This window comes from Falco naumanni, chromosome 17, assembly GCF_017639655.2.
Source record: "Falco naumanni isolate bFalNau1 chromosome 17, bFalNau1.pat, whole genome shotgun sequence".
Classification (NCBI taxonomy): Eukaryota; Metazoa; Chordata; class Aves; order Falconiformes; family Falconidae; genus Falco; species Falco naumanni.
The window spans coordinates 2,469,439-2,488,213 of NC_054070.1; the positions used below are offsets into that span (position 1 = coordinate 2,469,439).

General features: G+C 57.9%; 1 protein-coding gene across 5 annotated transcripts in view; it reads right to left on the reverse strand.

Annotated features, from left to right (window-relative positions):
• The window catches only part of KIF21B (kinesin family member 21B), a 46,313-nt gene that overhangs the window by 6,112 nt on the left and 21,426 nt on the right, over positions 1-18,775 (reverse strand). For 2 of the 5 annotated variants that reach the window (XM_040616670.1, XM_040616668.1), the window contains exons 4-34: positions 18,446-18,595; positions 18,074-18,208; positions 17,532-17,699; positions 16,890-17,005; positions 16,084-16,279; positions 15,506-15,695; positions 15,331-15,394; positions 14,628-14,852; positions 14,239-14,320; positions 13,795-13,912; positions 13,299-13,490; positions 12,411-12,610; positions 12,137-12,244; positions 11,652-11,720; positions 11,028-11,257; positions 10,462-10,609; positions 10,178-10,372; positions 9,242-9,343; positions 8,939-9,104; positions 8,606-8,666; positions 8,227-8,284; positions 7,508-7,713; positions 6,953-7,027; positions 6,668-6,781; positions 5,963-6,001; positions 4,102-4,238; positions 3,619-3,799; positions 2,571-2,735; positions 1,921-2,038; positions 1,021-1,191; positions 338-537 (exon numbers count right to left, since the gene is read on the reverse strand). In XM_040616670.1, coding sequence (XP_040472604.1) covers positions 338-537; positions 1,021-1,191; positions 1,921-2,038; positions 2,571-2,735; positions 3,619-3,799; positions 4,102-4,238; positions 5,963-6,001; positions 6,668-6,781; positions 6,953-7,027; positions 7,508-7,713; positions 8,227-8,284; positions 8,606-8,666; positions 8,939-9,104; positions 9,242-9,343; positions 10,178-10,372; positions 10,462-10,609; positions 11,028-11,257; positions 11,652-11,720; positions 12,137-12,244; positions 12,411-12,610; positions 13,299-13,490; positions 13,795-13,912; positions 14,239-14,320; positions 14,628-14,852; positions 15,331-15,394; positions 15,506-15,695; positions 16,084-16,279; positions 16,890-17,005; positions 17,532-17,699; positions 18,074-18,208; positions 18,446-18,595 — 4,379 coding nt within the window. The remainder of the gene's footprint in view (positions 1-337; positions 538-1,020; positions 1,192-1,920; positions 2,039-2,570; positions 2,736-3,618; positions 3,800-4,101; positions 4,239-5,962; positions 6,002-6,667; positions 6,782-6,952; positions 7,028-7,507; positions 7,714-8,226; positions 8,285-8,605; positions 8,667-8,938; positions 9,105-9,241; positions 9,344-10,177; positions 10,373-10,461; positions 10,610-11,027; positions 11,258-11,651; positions 11,721-12,136; positions 12,245-12,410; positions 12,611-13,298; positions 13,491-13,794; positions 13,913-14,238; positions 14,321-14,627; positions 14,853-15,330; positions 15,395-15,505; positions 15,696-16,083; positions 16,280-16,889; positions 17,006-17,531; positions 17,700-18,073; positions 18,209-18,445; positions 18,596-18,775) is intronic. The other 3 variants (XM_040616671.1, XM_040616669.1, XM_040616673.1) reach the window with 2 other exon arrangements.

Here is an 18,775-nt window from a genome sequence, read left to right on the forward strand (position 1 = left end):
CAGAGTCTTGCTGCCAAAGCGCTCCCCAAGAGCAGCAGAGGGTGCCCAGCCCCGGGGGAGAGGGGTCTCTGCATGGGCGATAACCCAGGGTGTCACTGGAGCACGGGCAGGGGATGGCTCTTGGCACTGCAGTGGGCAGGCCGTGTCATGGGGCAGGCTGAGGTGGGCAAGATGAGATGAAGGAGTGGAGGGACTAGAAAGCTGTGAGACTCCCCCCTTCCCTCCCTCCCTGCTCCCTGTCCACTCAGCACAAACCCACCCAGGCCTGGGGTGACAGTTCAACCCAGGGGTCTCCCACCTCCCAGGGGCTCTGGGGAGCAGAAAGCCTGGGGCTCACCTGGAGGCGGTGAAGATGTGCTTTGAGTTGGTGCAGATAGCATTGATGGGGCTGTCGTGCCCTTTGATCTCCCCCACTGGGGTGAAGGTGTCCACGTTCCAAACTTTGATCATGCCTCCTCGGCAAGCACTCAGCACCATGGGACGGCCGGGGATGAAGGCCAGGGCACAGACCCAGTCTTTGTGGGCATTGGGGATTTGCTGTAGGTTCAGGCACAGAGCAGAGATCGTGACCAACCTCGTCATCTGCAGCACCATCAGCAGCCTTATGCACCCACCCTGGCAGGCTCAGATCCTTACTCCCACCCCAGGGCTCATCTGGACTGTGGGGCTAGTGGTTCAAAGTTAGGAGGTCAAGGGGATGGATCCAAAAAGTCGTGGCTTGATTTCTCCCCCAGGCAGGAGACAACAATCCTGTCTTGAGAGGTGAACAAAACACACAGCCCTGCAACTGCTGTGTGTGGTCAGGGGGAGCTGGGCCCTACAGCACAGACTTATGGGGGCACAAAGCCACCTCACACGTGCACTGCCACATTCCCAGGAATGGGAGTGCCCTCCCTGGTTAGCTCAGTGCTGGACATTGGCACCAGTTCCCTAAACAAAGGTTCCCCCCAGTTCTCCAGCAGCAGTACTCCTGTGCCCCATGTCACCCCGAGGACCTGTGCTTTATGCTCTCCTCCAGACCTGGGTAAGCTCCTGCTGCTCCAGATCCCACTTCTTTATGCCGTTGTCCCTGGAGCCGCTGAAGAGGATGTCTCCCTGGATGGCCAGGCACTCGATGCCATCGTAGTGAGGGGGCTCAAAGTTGTGAGTGGGGCCAATATTGCCCACCATGCCCTCAGTAATCTCAAACACCTGAGAGAAAAACAGTGGTGAAAGACCCCAGATGGCACTGGAAACAGCGCTGATCCTCATTTGGAAACTTGGCCATCACCCTCTAGGCTCAGCACACCCGGAGTGATGCCAGAAAGGGGAGTGGGCATTGGCCAGTGGAGGCTTTTTTGGGGCCGAGGTCTCTCCAGGCATCCTGCCACCATCAGGGGGGGTCTGCCACCAGAGAAAGACCCCATTCTGCTGTATTTTACTCATGGTGAGCCTTCACACACCTCCATGAGCCAAGCTAACAGCTTGCACCTGTCAGAAGAGTGGGATCCCACCTCCTGCATCATCTCACCATCCCTCTTCAGCTCCCCTGGTGCCCGTTCCAATTCAACCTGCTGAAACCCAGCAAAAACCTAAAAGGAAGAGGCAAGCTCCTGCTCTGCTGAAGCTGTGAACAAGCATCTGTACTGGGGAGGACAACTGAGCAGAACAGTGCAAGCTGCTGATCTGGGTCAGTCACATGCGAGTACCAGCAACAGAGCCCAGGGGATGACAGAAATGCAAATCTACTCCAAAGGTGCATTTGTACTGTGGGCCAAGCAAAAGGCAAGATTTGGGGTGAGGATATAATGCAAAAACCTCTAATGCAGAGGTGAAAACAGAATCTGGGCTCAGGTCTCAGGAGCAGAGGAGAGACCTTGGGGGCTGCCAACATCTGGGCTTCCCTATGGGACACAGAGCTCTGCTCTCCAAGGAGAATACCTTGACATAGTGATCTTTGGAGCCTGTCACCACCAGGTCATGGTTGCTTGCCGTCTGGTTTACCGTGAGACACATCACAGGCCCGATGTGGCCACTCAGCTTCCCGATGGGCTGCAACCTGAGTTCAACAACATGGATCAGCCAGCCCCTTCCTGGGTGCTGAAGTTCCTCCAAGGGGCTCTCCCAGGCAGGCACACCCACAGCCCTGGAGCCCTACATTAGGGGTTGTTCCCTTTTGGGAACGGCCCTCCTCCTAGTGATGCCGGGGAGGAAGGCAGTCTCGAAGCCTCTGCCTACTGAGCTCAGGCTGCAGCAACAGGTCAGAAGCCCAGTGCCCATCCGGCAGGGAGGGGGGCAAGGGCAAAACCAGGGGGGTACTGCTCCTCATCCCACAGTCTTTCTCCTTCTCCTAAGCTCTGCCCAGCTCACAGACAAATCTCCCACCCCAAGTAGCTCCATCGCTGCTCATCACCCCCTTGGGTCCTTTAGGAACGGGTCCTGAAAGTCCTTATTCCAGGCAACTTCCACTGCTAAAAAGGCTTTCACTTTCCCAGGGGTAGGGGGAGGAAGTAATTTCAGGCCCCTCTGAGCAGCCAGTGTCCACTTGGCATCTGTCAGCTGTCCTGCTCACCCTCGTGCTACCCCCTCACCTGCTTAGCTCCCAGATGCGGACGGAGTTACCAGTAGCAGCGTAGAGCATGGTGCCAGTGGGGTTGAGAGCAATCTGGTTGATCTGGTGCTCCCCCTGCACACTGGTGACAGTGCGGGTGGTGGTCCCAGCACATGCATCCCCAGAGATCACCTGTCCAGAAGATCTAAGGGAGGGAGAGGTCGGGGTGGAAGATGAGCAGAGATCAGAGCCACCAAGCCCCCACCGAGGAACTGCATGGGGCTGTTGGCTCCAGGTGGGTCCCAGAAAAGCCCTGAAGTTATCACCATCTCTCTGGCCACAATGGGATCAAAAACACCTCTGACCCTGAGGCCAGTGCCCTGCTTGCAGAGGGAGCCACAGATGCCAGGTGTGAGACATGGAGCATCCTGCCCTGCTTTTCATTTGAGAGCTGCTCTTCTCTCCTCCCATTCCTCTTTGCTTCCTGCAGGAAGAACTGGCTAGTGCTGGCAGTCAGCACAGGGAAGCAGAGGTATTTGGCCTCTGCATCAAGGGAGAAGCACCTTCAGGCCAAGATATATGAGCTGAGGCTGGATAGAGAAAGGAACTCTATGCTGGAGCGAGCCGGTAACCCTGGCCTGCCATACTCTCCTAACATTCGAGTCCTGCTCCAGACCAGCAGACCCCAGCTACAGCCTGTCCCATGCTCCTTTCTGGTCCTCAAACTCCTCATAAAGACCTGAGTTTCCCACTGGAGAGCCTGCGATTTACTCTGCCATGATGCTGTTAGGGCCTGTGCCTCCTCTACAGAGCTGCTGGCTCTCTTGTCCACCCCCAGAAGTGGCCACAAATTTCTTCAAAGCTCTTTACCCCGAGTCTTTGCTGCAGGAGGTTCCCACGGGCCCCCTCAACCCAAGCTCTCTCCCAGCCTCCCTGTTCCCGAAGGATGCAGCACTGCAAACTGGCACTAAAGCAGCTGGCATTTGGCCCTGTCCTCAACCCCAGGAGGTCCTGGGACTGGCTTCTGCAGAGCCAGAGGTGCCCAGAATGCCCAGGGTCCCCCACAGCTGCTCCTGCCTGTCACGTACGTGAGGGTGCGGATGCACCGGGCTGAGTCCCGGATGTCCCACACTTTGATGTACGACGTGGATACAGTGAACACCAGCCCTGTGTGGCTGCAGTACTTGATGGAAACTACGTTGTTTGGGTGACCCTTGAGGGAAGCAATTTCTTGGCCTGTCACCAGGTTCCACATTTTGCAGCTCCTGTCTGTGGGAGGAAGAACATGCCCAGGAGTGTCAGACTTCGTGGGGGATGGGTGTCTCCCCGCAAGGGCTTGGGGGCAGTATCCCTTCAGATCATTGCCTCCCCCTACCCACAGGACCAGAGGAAAGGAGCCAGCCAGCCCCAGCACCAGGGCAGTGCAGGGCAAGGCTCAACACCAAGGACAGGGAAGAGGCCCAGAAGGAACCATCCCCATGGTGTCTGGCACTTCATGCACTCCCTTGTGCTGACCTGCTCCCATAGCATCTGCAGGCCAGCAACTGCCCCATCCTCTGTCCATTACACACCTTTGGACCCAGTGAAAAGCAGCTCATCGGTGGCATCCAGGCAGAGCACAGGCTTGGTGTGTCCTTCTGCCACAGAGACACACTGTAGCGGGGCTGTCCGGGCATTCTTGGTGCCACCCACTGGGTTAATGATGCCCCTTGGGTGGGAAAGAAAGAACAAGCATGGTGGGGTGTGTGTGGAAAGGCACCGCGCTACACAGTCCCAGGAGCACAGGAGAGCAAGAGCTGTCTCACCCCAAGTCTGGCAGCGCAATGAGCCCCTCCATCTGAACCTGGCATGTCTGAGCCAAGGTCTTAATGAAAACCCCGGGAATCTCCCCAGGAGCAGCCCCTGCCTACTAGCTCTGTCCCAGCAAACCTAGAGATGGGGAAAGGTGGGCTGGCCAGTGACTGCTGGTCTCCTGCTGAACCTCTCATGCCTGGCCAGCAGAGACCCATGGAGCCAGGGTACCCAGCTCATCGGTTCCTCAGGTCAGTCTGGGACAAACTGCACCTTCTCCAGCCTGAAGCTCTGCTGAGATAAATATTTCAGGTACCAATATCCAGCACCCCAGTTCCCTGGAGGCTGTCAGCCTGTGGCTGGTGACATTTGGAGACAGGGCCTTGCTCTTTTACCCAAGACCACAAGAGCAACAAAGGACAGCACTGGCATTTGCACCCAGCATTCCTGTTGCAGTGGCTGTGGAAGCCCTGCACCCACTGCTGGCTCTGGGCAGGAGGACCTGTCCCTGCCAAACCCTCTTCCAAGGGGCACCTGCTGCTGGACCCTAGTGTGCATGGCCACCAACAGCCCTTCCCAGCTGGCATCCCAAAGCACAGCCTCCCTGCGGCTGTGGGGCCCTGCGTTGCTCTAGTCCCCTCTTACAGGCAGAGAAACCGAGGCACAGGGCTGCAGAAGGGCAGCCCCGAGGCCACATAAGGTTTACATTAGTCATGAGGCTCATTAATTTGGGTTTGGAAATCACATGCACGTGATCTGGCTTTCTCAGTTAGCAGCTGCATGTACAAACTCAAAAGGAACAGCCCTCCCCTGACCCCTAGTGTTTCTACCAGCCTCCAGCTGATACTGAATCCGAATGGAAATCCTGGCTCCCCAGGGTGAGAAGTTATTGATGGACCTTGCATTGCTGCCTGACTGCACAGCACATACTCATCTGGTGCCACTTCCCCAGTGACTGGGTGCCTGTGGGAACTCAGGGCATGGGCAATGTGAGGGTGCTGGAGGGCTGATGTTCCTAAAGAATGGGGAAAAGGTGGCCCTCCTGCTGGGAAACCTCTGTAGGCAGGAGGATGCAGCGGGACAAGCCCAGGAGGACCTTAACCCCAAGGCTGAGCTCTGCACCACAACCTGACTTGGTTTCTTTGGCAAAGAGATCTACCTACCCACAACCCAGCACTGGGGAAGCACAACCAGGTGTAGGGAGCACCTGGAGATATTTTCCTGGAAGATGCTTGCAAGAAGGACACACTGGGAGTGCCCAGGTTGCCTGCCCCCTTCCCCAGCATCACACTGTCCTGCTGGAGAGCTGGGACAGGATAGGACACAGTGGTATCATGCTGACAAGAACCCATCAGAGATGGAGGAGAACATGCTGTCACCCCAAACAAGCCAGTGTCCATAGGTGAGCCCAGAACCACATTTCCAAGGGCTAATCAGAGCAGGAACAGCTCAAATTCACAATCAGAGAGACAGCATCAGACACTGGAGGTGGCATGCCAAGAGGGGACAGCACACACAAGCTGGGAGGTGGGGAAGAGCAGCAAGGTGCAGGTGGAGCATGCAGGGACAAGGGAGAGCAGACTTGTGAGACAGACAGAAGAGCAGAAAAGGAAGGGATAATAAATAGAAAGTTGTCTATACCTCAGCACCTCCGAGACAGAGGAATCGCTGTCATCAGACCTAGGGGCAGAAAATTAGCAGGATTATGGGAGAGAAAACTCAGACTAGAAGAGGCAGCAAAGGCGTCAGAGATGGAGGACTGTTATTGCATCCAAGCCAGTGTAGGACAGAGAGAAGGAGGATGGGAGAGAGGGAGAAAGAGAAACATGTGGAAAACCAGGGGAGAGAGCAAGGAAGCGGGAGGGTATGTAAGGATCAGACAGCAGGTCTCCATCAGGGAATATCAGCGCTGCTAAGCAATGCTCTGAGTTGAGGACAGCTACCCATCCTGCTGCAGGGGGAGGCTGGAGCAGCGTTTGTCTGTCACCTTCCTGTGAGCCCCCAGCCCACCTCACCCCATCCTGCTCCATAGCCTTTTCCAGTGGTCCAAGTCTGGCACTGCCCTGTCTCCCAGCAGGGCTTAGCCAGAGGCCAGGACTGCGAGCTCCTGTGAGTGGCCAGCTCAGAGGGCACACACACAACAGGCACAACAGGGCAAGGGTCCAGCATGGCCCCTGCACAGCATCTGCTCCCTCACGGAGAGGAGCAGGGAGTCAAAATGGTAGCAGCATGCTGGCGGGAGCCAACCCAGGTTCCTACACCCCACCACGGGACCTGGTACGTGCCATTTGCTGTTATGGGTGTGGGTCCCCCTCACTCAGACACTCCCGACCCACCAGGACTTACTTATCCAAGGCAGACCCCTGGCTCTGGTTGCTGGTGAGACGAGAGAAGACATTGCGATCGTTGCGCGGACGGGTGGGTGGGGATGAGGGAGGGGTGAAGCCAACATCTGGAGGCCTGAGCCAGGAAGGATTAGAGGGACACGTGACTTGGGAACTGCTCACCTTGGCAGCTGTCTGGCACATCAGGGCCCAGCAAGAGCTGGTCCAGCCAGCATCTCTCCCCACCCGTCTGGGCCACCCAGCCTCTCCCTGCCCATGTCACCACTTCTCCAGCTCCCACGCTTACCTGGCAGGTTGCCCACGGTCATAGGATTTCCTCCTTGTCAGAGGAGAAGTGTCTGAGCCACGGGATTGCCTGGGACTAAAGCAAGTGAAACAGGGCACAGTGGGTGTCTACTCCCTCTGCTGGGATCCCTCCATGCTGGACACCCATGCCCTTCCCCAGCTGAGCAAGCAGAGAAGTTGGGCTGCCCTGGAGTCATAATCACAAGATCAGAGAATGCCTCAAGTCATCCCATGAGTGTGGAAGCTTTTGGCAACCCAAGAAGCCTTCAAGAAGGCTGATAACCCAAGAGCAGTGAGTCAGGGACCCTTGCACACACCCCCTTCTTTCCCTCCTCCTGGAATACCCTTTTCTCTGTCTGTAGAGAATACCGACATTCCTAGACATGTCTCCAAGTCCCACTGGAGAAATCCACCACTGCTTGCTGCAGACACGCCTGGCAGGACTGGGGTCACCCTCACCACTCTGCAACTCCACAGCCAGGGCACAGCTTCCCACCTGCTGGCCCATGCTTCCATGAGCCTCCCAATGCCCAGAGACCCATCACCCCGTGCTCACAAGGTGCTTCCTCGTGTGGGCAGGCTGATCGTACGTGACACTTTCTCCTTGTAATAGGGGTCTCGGGTGGAGAAGCTGATCCCATCTTCTTTGATCTCCATGAGGGATGCCAAGGACTTGGTGATGTTCTTGGTGGAGACATCCAGCGTGGGTCCTAGACACTCAGCTGACACTGCCTTCATTTGCCCTGAGAGCTTGGGCTCTCCCTAGAGCAAGGCAGAGGGCTTAGGCACAGGCAGCACCAGGGGGACAGCGGGAGCAGAGAGCTGGTGGGTGGAAGAACTCATGCTCTCTGGCCACAGGAGGCTGACATCTCCCCATATTGTGCTCGATGCCCACCACAGTGCTGGCTCTCCACACTCTAAGCAAATGTGACGGCCTGTGCAAGCAACAGATGCTTTCCTCCACCTTTGCCCACAGTGGATGCAGCACTGCACAGGGACCATCTGGACGGTATTGTCTAATGTGGTGGGTGTTTCCCAAGTTCTTGGTGCTTCAGAGGATCACAGCACCAGGAGGTCTTGGTCCCCCCTTGCCTGGAGCAAGGCACACTGCCTTGGTTCTCCCCACCCACAGACCAGCCACACTGCCTTGCGCCAAGCCTGGCACTCCAAGGGTCAAGACTACAGAAGCAGAGGCTTGAAGCATCACTGAACAACACGCCCCCCCATCCCTCCTCCCATTCCCTGTGACAGGGCGACACAGAAAAGCCAACTAACCTTGAATTTGAAGTCATCCTGGCTTGCTGAGCCCTTCATAGTGAAAGACTGGGAGAGGCTGCAAGAAGAAGAGAGCAAAGATGGATCTTCAGTCCCAAACTCCTTTCAGAGAGCCAGTTGCCACTGGCCCACCAGACTCCTTGGGTCACCCCTTGCTTCCCAGCACCCTTTCCCCAAGGGATGACCTAGTCTTCACTCCCTGCTGATGTCTAAGCATCTTTGCTTCCCTCCCAAACGACTGGGCACCACAGGGCTGAGGTGGGGCTTTGTTCATCCACGTCCACCTGCAAGGTCCCATGGGTGGCACCAAACATTCTGCCCCACGCCCCTGGCCTCTCCAGCCACCACCAGCTCAGGCAGGGTCGGGCTGGGTGCTCACCTCCCATCTGAAGCCATGCTAAACTCTGAGACCTCCTCGTCTGTGCTAGTGTAGCCGTTCTCTGTGAAGGAGGGAGACATCCCATCAGCAGTGCAGAGGGGACCCCATCATGCCCATCAGAACCGCGCAGTGGAGGGGGCAGCCCAGGCAGTTGTGGCAGAGGACCTGGTCTTCATCCCTGCTGGAGCACCCAGCATCACCCCCGGCACAGCCCTGGGCATGCTGGTCCCAGACATGGCACCTCCAGGTGCTTCTTGGGGGGCTGGCAGGGGTGGACACCTCACCCCACAGGCAGCATGCCTGGCCCAAGGACGTGCCTGCCCCGGGTCCCACCTTGCTGGACATTGTGGATCAGGGCCTGCAGCTCAGGGTGCGACTCAGCCTTCTCGCGCAGGGCATCCAGGATGGCATGGTTCTGCGAGGAGCCAGTCATGTCTGTCTGCCGCAGGCGCCCCTCCAGCAGGCGGATCTGGGCCTCCTTCTGTGCCACCTGCAGCCCCTGGGGAAGGACAGCCATGCCGGGCCTCAGGCGGGGGCCTCAGATCCCCACCACCAGCTCCCCGCCCTGGCACGCTGCTCCCCTCCCCAGCTGCAAGAAATCCTGTCACGCGCCTAGGTCCCAGCCTGGCCCCGCACCTTGTCGATGGAGGCCTTCAGGAAGTTGTCCAACAGGAGCCGGGCTTCGGCCAGGGAGCAAGAGCTGATCACTACCGAGGTGTCCGTGGAGTCCAGCTCCTCCTGAAATACGGAGGGATGGGGGTTGGATACAGTGGGGGAGCCGTGCCGCTGGGCATGGGACGGGCAGCACAGCCTTGGTGGTCAGCACAGCACCTCCACTGCCCTACTAGCACCCAATGCTTGCTCTCTTCAGTCTGCCCAAGCGGCTACTGGGCAGGTCCAGCCACAGAGATGGCCAGCACAGCCTGAAGGGCTTCTGTATGGTTACAGAAATCCCGGTGCTAGCACTTAATTAGGCACTAATCTGCAGACACCAGCCTCACCCGAATCCACAGCAGATCAGGTCACCAACCCAAAGGCTAGTGTGAATTAACAACAGCCCTTCGTTCCCTGCCAATCTAAGTGACAGCTGGGGACAAGCCAGGGACAGCTTACAGCCTCCAGCCCGGGCTGCAGGCACTAAAGGGGAGCCAGGAGCTGCACAGCACCTCTGCAGCATGCCCAGTATCGAAACCAGACATAAAACCTACAGGGTTTCTGCTGTAAAAAAAGCCAGTGCTCCCCAGGGCACTTCCAGCACATGAAGCTCCCACGGGGACAAGTGACAACCAACCCCACGGGCAGGACAGGGGCTGCAGCTTCCCTATAACCCCAGGGCAGTGAGGCATAGGACACTGGCAGCCTGTCCATGGACGTGCAAGGACCTGACAGCACTCTCCTCCACAATTAACCACCTAATGAGAAGTGATTGTGTGGGTGCAGCCCCACCAAGCATGTGACATGACTCAGAGGAGGACTCTGGGATGCCCAGCCTGGCTGTGCCCAACGACACCCTCACCTCCCAGGGATTCTTCTTCTCTCTCCCTGCCAGCTGGGACCAGTCCAGCTGCCCACCTTGGTCTCCTCGATCTGCATGATGGTGGCCTGGCAGTCGGAAATGCTGTCGTTGATGTAGTCAATGTTAGCCCCCAGCACCTCGATCTCCTCGTTCAGCTCCTGCAGCCCCTTCTGCTCCTTGGGGCTCTCTGCCTGCAGTTTGGCCCTCTTGCCCAGCAATGCTTCCTGCAGCAGCGCCAGCTCTTCGCGTTTCTGGGGGAGAAGGTATGGGGATCGGCACTCCCCATCCCTCCACCCCACACACATCACCCAACCCTCTCTGTCCCCAGTGCTGTGGTCACCTTGATGAGACGCTCCATGTCAGCCTCCAGGTTGACGATGGTCATCCTCTGCATGACAATGTCGAAGATGCGCCGTTCCAGTGATTGCCACTTGAGGCGGGCAGCTTTGCTGAAGGTCTGGCTTGTCCCCTTCTTGGGGAACTTCTTCCTACAGCCAGAGGGGAAAAGAGGAACATGGGCAACTAGCTGGACCACGCCTGGCAGACTGTGTTTGTCCCAAAAGGATGCCTGGGCTCTGGCTGGCCAGGAGTGGAGGAGGCATCTGCGTTGTTTCTTGATTGCCCAACTTCTCCATCGCCCCTTAGCAAAGAGAGGGACAACAGATGCATCCAGCAGTGTTTGTGCTGCAGCCTTTAACACCTGCGGAAGGCCAGCACTGGGCTCAAGCCCAGGTGACAGTCAGTCACACGCTGCTAGCACAGCCTATCAGCTCGTCACTGGGTCGGTGGTTTAATGTGGGTCAAATGCACAGTAAGAAGCTGGCCTCCACCTCCGCCACCAGCCAGAAGGCAGACATGTAAGTCCTGGGATGACTCATCACCCGTCCACACAGCCCCCGCTCTGACCTGGCAGGCCGAGCCCCATTCATGGAGGACGAGGGGTCTCCCAAGAAGTTGTTGATTTTCCTGTTCCACTGGCGCACGATGCTGGAGACTGAGCGAGCGCCAGACTCTGGCTCAGAGGAGGTGGTGCTGGCCGAGACCTCCGCACCCGAGTCCAGCATGGCTGGCTTCTGGCTTGTCCTGCCTGCGACCCGGTCTGACATGGGCTTGGCAAGACGGCGAAGCGCTGAGACCTGCCCAGAGGAGGGGTAAAGGAGAGGTGAAGAAGAAGGTGTCAGACAGGCATCCCTGGCCCAAACCTGTTGCTGTCACCTCCAAGTCCAGAATGGGACCAAGCTCTGGAGACCTCAAGCCCCAGGTCCATTTGTGCCTCATGGGTTTCCCCCTTCTCCCTCATAGCCCACCACCTGCTGCCAGGCTCAGCTGCCCCAGGAGATGGGTAATTCCTCTGCTGCCTGCAACTGTCGCCCACTTGGTTACTGAGCCATAAAAATCCTCACAGTTTTGGAAAACTTGCTCCCAGAGCTGGTACTGTCTGGAGGACAGGGTCTGAGCAAAGCACTGGGGCCAGGACCCCCATGGGGGCTATGTGGAGGCAACGCGCCCCCCCCCCCCGCCACACCTCACCTCCTGGGTTTTCCTCCGCAGCACTATTTCCTGCTGCCGCTTCTGAGACTCCAGAGCCCGGATCTGAAACTGCACGAGAGAGAGAGACCCCTGGGGTCCTGCCCAGACAGCCCGCTGATGGCCACAGTCCCAGGGCTCCCACCGCCAAACTTTGGCATGAACAGTCTCACTCTTGATTTTAATAGCGAGCAGATTTCCAGCCTCGAGGCTGGCCCTGATGGCACATTGCCCCCCAGGCATGGTGGGGAGCTCACAGCATCCCCCACAACCACACTGGGAGCTATGGGAAACCTCTCGGAGCGATTCAGCCGGGTGTGGTCTGCTGGGGTTGCACAGCCCCTGGCAAGGCCACAGGTGCAGCAGGGCTCTGAGTTTCACCAACTGATATTTATGGGCACCCCAGAGTGCCAAAGCAGGACAAACTTCCAGCCCAGTTCCCCCCCCACAGGGATGCCCAGCAGCACGTGGGTGCGCTGGCCTCCCACCTCCTGCCGGCGCTGCTCCTTCTTGAGCTGCGCTATCTCCCGATTCCTCTTCGTCTCTGCCAGCCGCCTCCGCTGCTGCTCCTCCCGCATCTGCTTCATCAGTGCAACCTGGAAAGGGAAGGTACCGTGTGTCAATGCAGACACCCAACTGTCCCAGGGCACCACCCACCAGACAGATGTCCTGCACTTGCCACCAGCAGTGGAAAACATCACTTTGAGCAGGGAGCCAGACTTGACCAGGGGATGCCCTCCCTGCCTTGGCATGTCCAGGTACCTTTGCCTTCTTCATCTCGGCCACCTCTGCCTGCAGCTTCCTCAGCTCCCGCTCATAGCGGGACTGGTTCTTGAGCAGGCGAGCATGCTCCTTTTGGGCTGCTTGGAGCTTCTGCAGGTCCCGGTTCATCTCCTTCAGCCGCTTCTCATAGTCTGCTTTGATCTTGTTGGCTTTCTCCTCCGTGTAACACTCCATGGTGCCTGGGAGAGCAAGGAGGCACCTTGTGATGGTCATGCCCGCTGCCCACCCCCCCTTCCCTGGGCTCCTCTGGTACCTACACACCTTGCCTGGAGGCACTGGGCATTGCTCCCTCCCCATCCCACCAGGCCCCACGCTCAGCCCTCTGCTCTGGCCCTATCACAGCCTGGGTCCCTGTCTGGAGGCATCCACTGAAGAGATGGGTTAGGGCTCAGTGCAGGGTGGAGACAGTGGGTTACAGCAGTCGCTGGGCTAAGAAGCTGCAGATCTAGACCTACAGCCATGTGCACGGGTGATCCTGCCCTGCTGTGCAGGGATCAGCTACACTGCTAGGTCTTTGGGGTCTTCATGTGCCCCTCAGCACCTCAGCTTCCCCAAGTGTTCCCACACCACATGAAGTTGCGTTCAAGGCTGGAAAAAGCTTTGCCTTCTTTTGTCATTCTTTCCAGCCACCTCTCCAGCACAGCAGGACTGGGAGCAATTCAGCTGACTAGTCCCACTTCTATGGCAAGACAAGCAGGGTCCCGGGGGTCCCAGAAGCTCACACAGAGGCAGGGGGATGGCAAAACTCAACCAGAGCCAGCGTTACATGCAGAAGGTAGATGCTTTGGCTCCGAGTCAGCTGGGCAGGTCTGGGGACTGGGGCCTGATGCTGCAGGGGTAAGATCCCACAGGGAAGGTGATTCTCACTGAGGTTCTGCAGCACACGGTCCCGCTCCAGCTGTGTGTCCCGAATCTTGTTCTGCAGCAGGATCAGCTTCTCCTCATACTGGTGCTTGAGGGTCTGCAGGCGTCGCTGGCTGTTCTCCAGCTCATCAATCAGCTTCTGCTTGATCTCTATCTCACAAGTCAGATCTGCCAGGTCGGCCTGAAAATTCACGGCTGGAGGCCAGTAGGGGACAGTCAGGCTGGGGAGGGATGCAGGAGCATTGCTCCCACAGCCCCACAACACAAATCGTGGGCAGAGGGAGCCAATGGGAACCCACATCGCCGGGGAGGAACAGCACCCCAAAGAGCATTGGAGACTCCCCGCAGCAACCCTGGTGCTTTTCCAAGCCCTCCCCAGAGGAGATGTGGCCAGGGTGTCCCAGCGGACGCGCCCTTCCCAGAACCAGAGCTCAGTGCCCAGAGACACCAGCAAATGCACCCCCATGCCCTGGGCTGCACGTGTGGCTCTGCGCTTTACCCTTCTCCTCTGCATCCGAATCTGAGTCCACCAGGCTCTCTTCACTGCCCGAGTCCTCATCTTCATCCTCATGTCCATCTTCTTCCTCACAGCCACTCTCGTCCTGTTCCTCCTCCTCCTAAGAGATAAGTGCCCAACCTCAGCTTGCAGCATGGCCTTTCTGCAGCTCTTCTTCACTCCTCCAAACCTGAGCTCACCCTACAGCAACGGGCTGCAGCCCCCACAATAGATGCGCAGTGGCTGCAGCACCATTTCTGGACTCCCAGCGTACACTGGGGAGCACCCAGCTTCTCCCTACTCCAGCTTGGACTTCTTGGCTCCACGACCCCTCCAGCCTGCTTGCAGGGCCAGGCTGGGCTTGGGCTCTTTCTCACATGGGGTGATGACAGTGCTCCACACCCAACCCTCCCCCGCCTCCCCAGTATGAGGATGAAGCCTGCTCACCTCTTCCACCTCATTCTCATCCGTCTCCTCCCCGTTGTCCTGCTGCAGTTTCTGACGCTTCTTAAATGCTTCCTTCTCCGGGCTGGGGGAGAGCAGAGGGGTGCTGGTGAGTCCCAGTGTGGGGGAGCCTGGGGACAGGTCCTGCTGGGGCCCCCCTCACCTCCTACTTTTGGACCCTTTGAGGAAAACAGCCTCCAGGTTCGTATGGTGGGTGAAAAGGAGACCAAGGACAAGGCAGTGCTGGGAGAGGAACCCAGGTGTCTGGGCTCTCTCTCGGTGCTCCGGTTTTGGCACGGATGGGGGAAGCAGAATAGCTGACCCCACAAGGACAGACGGGGACTGACACACAAGCCTCCCCCTTCCCAACATTGCACAGCAGCTGCCTTCACCTTTTCCTCTGTTGCCTTCTCTCTTTCTTTTTCAGGCGCTCCAGGTCCTGCTTGGCCCGCTGGAGGACATCAGAGGCCTCTGTCTCCACCGGAGCAGTGGGGCTGCACAGGCCAGCCAAGCCAGATGCTGGGGATGAGCCCATGGAGTATGGGGGCCGGGCAGAGACACGCGAGAGGCTGCGACGCAGAGACTCATTCATGGACTCACTCTCCAGGAGCTTTGTCCTAGGGAGTGGAGAGAGGATGCGGTCAAAGAGGGGACATCCCACTGTCCCCGAAGGAGGGGATATTGTCTGGTGTGAGCCAGAGACAGTCACCACAAAGCCATTCCCATTCATGTTGGGTTAGAAAGCCAGGATTCTGCAAGACAGGATCCCAGGATCGCACAACAGACTGGGACAGACCACACTTTGTGGGGCCAGCAGTCCCTGGGAGACACCAGGCACTCCTGCCAGGATCTTCCCCTCCACCAGTGGCCACATGAAGGATGACAATAGTCCAAGTACTGCCCAGCACCAAGGCTGAGACTCCTACTACCCCAGTGTAGCAGCAGTGTAGTCAACGGCTACTCCATCAGGGCTCGCCACTCACCCCAGTGATGCTGGAGGCACACAGCTGTGAGCCACACCTGGGCTCAGATCCCACCACAGCACCTGCTGGCCTGGGAACCCAGGTGACCCACCAGACCCCATGCCCAGCTCACCTCAGCTCTTCAATCTCCCGGATGTAGTTCTGGATGAGGGTACCAATGGCTTCATTACCGTCACCTGGAGCACAGGCACAGGTGAATCAAGGCAAGACATGGGCTGTACCTCAACACCCATCCCAGCTAAGCTGGCTGGGCTGACCCACCATGCCACACACTATCCCAGCCTCACCTGCCTTGGCCAGCATCAGATTGGCCTCCTGGCTCATAAGGTGGGTGACCCTGCTATTGATAGCATCGATGGCCTCCTGCATGGCCTTCACTCGCATGCGCAGGGTGCTGTTCTCCTTCTGCAGCATGGCATTCTCACGGAAAAGGTCACTGTAGCCCTCTGAGCCATCCTCCTGGATGACCCGCTTGCCCTGTGGGGACAGGAGGGGAGTCCTGGGCAAGCTGGGACATGGGGGTCCACCACTGCATTCCTGAGGGCAGCCCCAGCCACTATAGCAGGGGCAGAGACAAATCTAAGGACCAGGAAGGCCTGAGCTAAACAGGCAGATGGCGAGAGATGCTTCAAGGCTTCTCCCTGCCTTAGCATCCCCAAGAGACTCACCCGAGGTCCTGCCTGTGGCAGGGCAGGAGCTGAGCCCGTCTCTTAAGCCTCCTGACCTCTCCTAGCAATTACTCCTATCAATAGGGGCACAGCATGATAGGCAGGAGGGTCTTTCCTGCTAAAACCACCTCAGTTCAAACACGGCTTTCTGCTCCTGCCGCCATCCTACCTCTCTGCAGGTTTGCTTGACCACTCACCGCCTTGTACTCCATCAGTTCCATCTGCAGGCGGGCGATCTCGGCCCGCAAGGCACTGATCTGCTGACTTGTCTTGTCCTGGTTCACCACCACTTTGTTCTTGATGTTGCGAGCCCGGTTGGCATACTTGAGTGTGTTCAGGGTTTCCATGAAGTCCCGGTCAGACGGGCTCACGCAGGCAATCATGATGGTTTCACTTGGGGAGGGGAAGGTCAGAGATAAAGGACAGTTTCTTTGACCCTGTGCCAACCCAACATCTGGAGACCTGGGACCCAGCACTAGCTACTGTCCCCAGACACCCATCCTAGGCCCTTCTATATTTTATAACCAAGGTATAAACTGGGTTCAGTCCCTCCCAGAGCCAGAACACTGGTAAGACCCCATGAGCAATATCACACAGCACCGAGCAACCTCCACCAGCCAGCCCAAACATATCAGGATTGCTGAGGAAGAACAGGCTCTTTGGAGAAGTACCCTCAAAGCAGGCAGGGAATGCAATCAATCCCATGCTGGGCAACACCACCTGCCAAGTCCAAGATCTGCAAGGGCTCTGGAGTGTTTTGCACCAGCTAACTCTGCCAAAGCTGGCTAATTGTGCCTGGGACTCATGAGGAGCCAAGGTCTTTACATTTGCAAAGTCATGCACTGCCTGCCAGGAGGCATCCCCCTCCCCACCTGGCAACCCACGAAGCATCCGAGTCCTGAAATAGCTCCTACATGGCTCCACAGAGCCTTGGCCCTACTTGCTGGGGGACAGCCCCTGCAGACCGCTCCCAGGGCTCAGCCTTGGCCTGCGACACCCTTACCTGTTGCCCCCAAGGGAATCCTGCAGCAGGCGTGTGAGCTTGGAGTCACGGTAGGGCACGTGCATAACTTTCTTGCTCTGGTCTCCAAGGGCACTAATGACGTTCCCCAAGGCCAGCTATCAACACAAAGGAAAGCCCCCCCCCCCGCCCCCAATTCAGCGCCTGCTGAGAATATGGTTGTCACGTAGCGAGCACATGAGGTGTGGGGCACGCGCTGCGGCACAGGTTTGGAGTGCGAGAGGTGGTGGCATGGGGCTTCCTTTGCCACTCTCAGCATTCACCCCCCTCCCCACCTCCCTGGGCTGTGTCTCTCTCCCACACGCGCTAAGGAGCGGCATCAAGCCCTGGAGTTTTGTTTAAGTTCAAGTTAGAAGACCTCGACCTTTTGGGGACTTGCACACTTGTGCCCAGCTGTACCCCTCCCCACAGTCCTGCCCTCAGCAGCAGAGCTCTGCCCTCACCACTGGCATTTCGGTTTGTGCATATTCCTGCCTACAGGGCCAAGTAGCATAAACCCCAGCAGAGACAGAAGCAACCCAAACAGCCCCAAACAGCCCCAAGTAGGACACAAAGGTGTTGCAGGCTCCCTCAGGCAGGCCCTGCCTGTCCCCTCCGTTCGCACACCAGTGCCCAGGACTGTACCAGCCCACAGTTGATGGAGATGCCTTCCTTTGCTCTCTCGCCGGTAGCACCCGTTCGCTTCAGCCTCTCTGAGCCAGCCAGGTCTACGAAGTGAAACTTGGCTGTGAGGGTCTCGTACTCGGTGGTGGGCTGGGCTCCATCCAGGAGGCTGGTCACCTCCCCGTTCACCTGCAGCCAGGCACACATGATGAGGGTCACCACCACAGACTCAGAGCAGGCAGGAGCTCCCTTGGCCACACTCAGATGTCAGCAAAAACCTGAGCATTCACTCTCCACATCCAGCCCATCAAGGATGGGGGAAAGGATCCCAACAGCAGCTTGCTCCGAGCTGCCCCTTGGGCCAGACCACCCCTGCCACAGATGGGGCTGCTCCAGGGCAGACCTCAGCTCCCATTAAATACTAACACTGGCTATGACTGGAAAGAAAGACAAAACTCTTTGAAAAGACTTCAAACCCTCTCCCCATTCCAAAGGGATGCATACACATTGCCTGGATATCAGATCCAGGAAGATCCCAGCCATGAGACAGAAGCACATCTCACCAGCTCCGGGCGGGTGCACACTCTCATCTGGCACAGGTGAATGGTGAAGATGGCATGGGATCGGGAGCTCTGCACGTTCATCTGGGTGCTGGCGGTGGTGCGGGAAAGAGCCCCCTGTTTTAGGCACTGGATCAGCTACAATGACATGGGGCGGGGAAGAACAAAACCTTGAAGCACCCTTCCAGGGAGTCAGGACAGCACCCTGCCACAGCCCAGCAGGCATACTGACCTCCCCCTGCATCACCCCAGGGCTGCTCTCTCCCCTCCTGAGTGAGATTCCCCCATCACCTGGCTGTCCCCACACACCACATCCCCGGCTGGTGGGCACCCAGCTACCATCTCTTCTCCATCCCTGCCCCATCCTGCACCCACCTCGTTCTGAGAGCTGATGAGGCGTGATGTGACCCCCGTGGTGTAGATACTCCCGCTGGCATCCTCATGAATTTTGATGTTGGATTTGCGGTGGCGTGTGTCGGCATCACGGGCACTGTCAAACAGGTCCAGGATCTCCTCATTGTAGAGCTGAGTGGGGCAGAAGTGTGTGTGGGGTGAGCAGTAGTAAGCAGGAGGCTGCTGGAGCCCACCACAGTGGGACATACAGGAGCTAACCTCTGCCATCCTGCTGCTGCAGTCCCAAGAGCCAGGAGGACAAACTGCACAGCTGGGGGTGCATGTGTGTTCACACATATGTGCACATGTGTG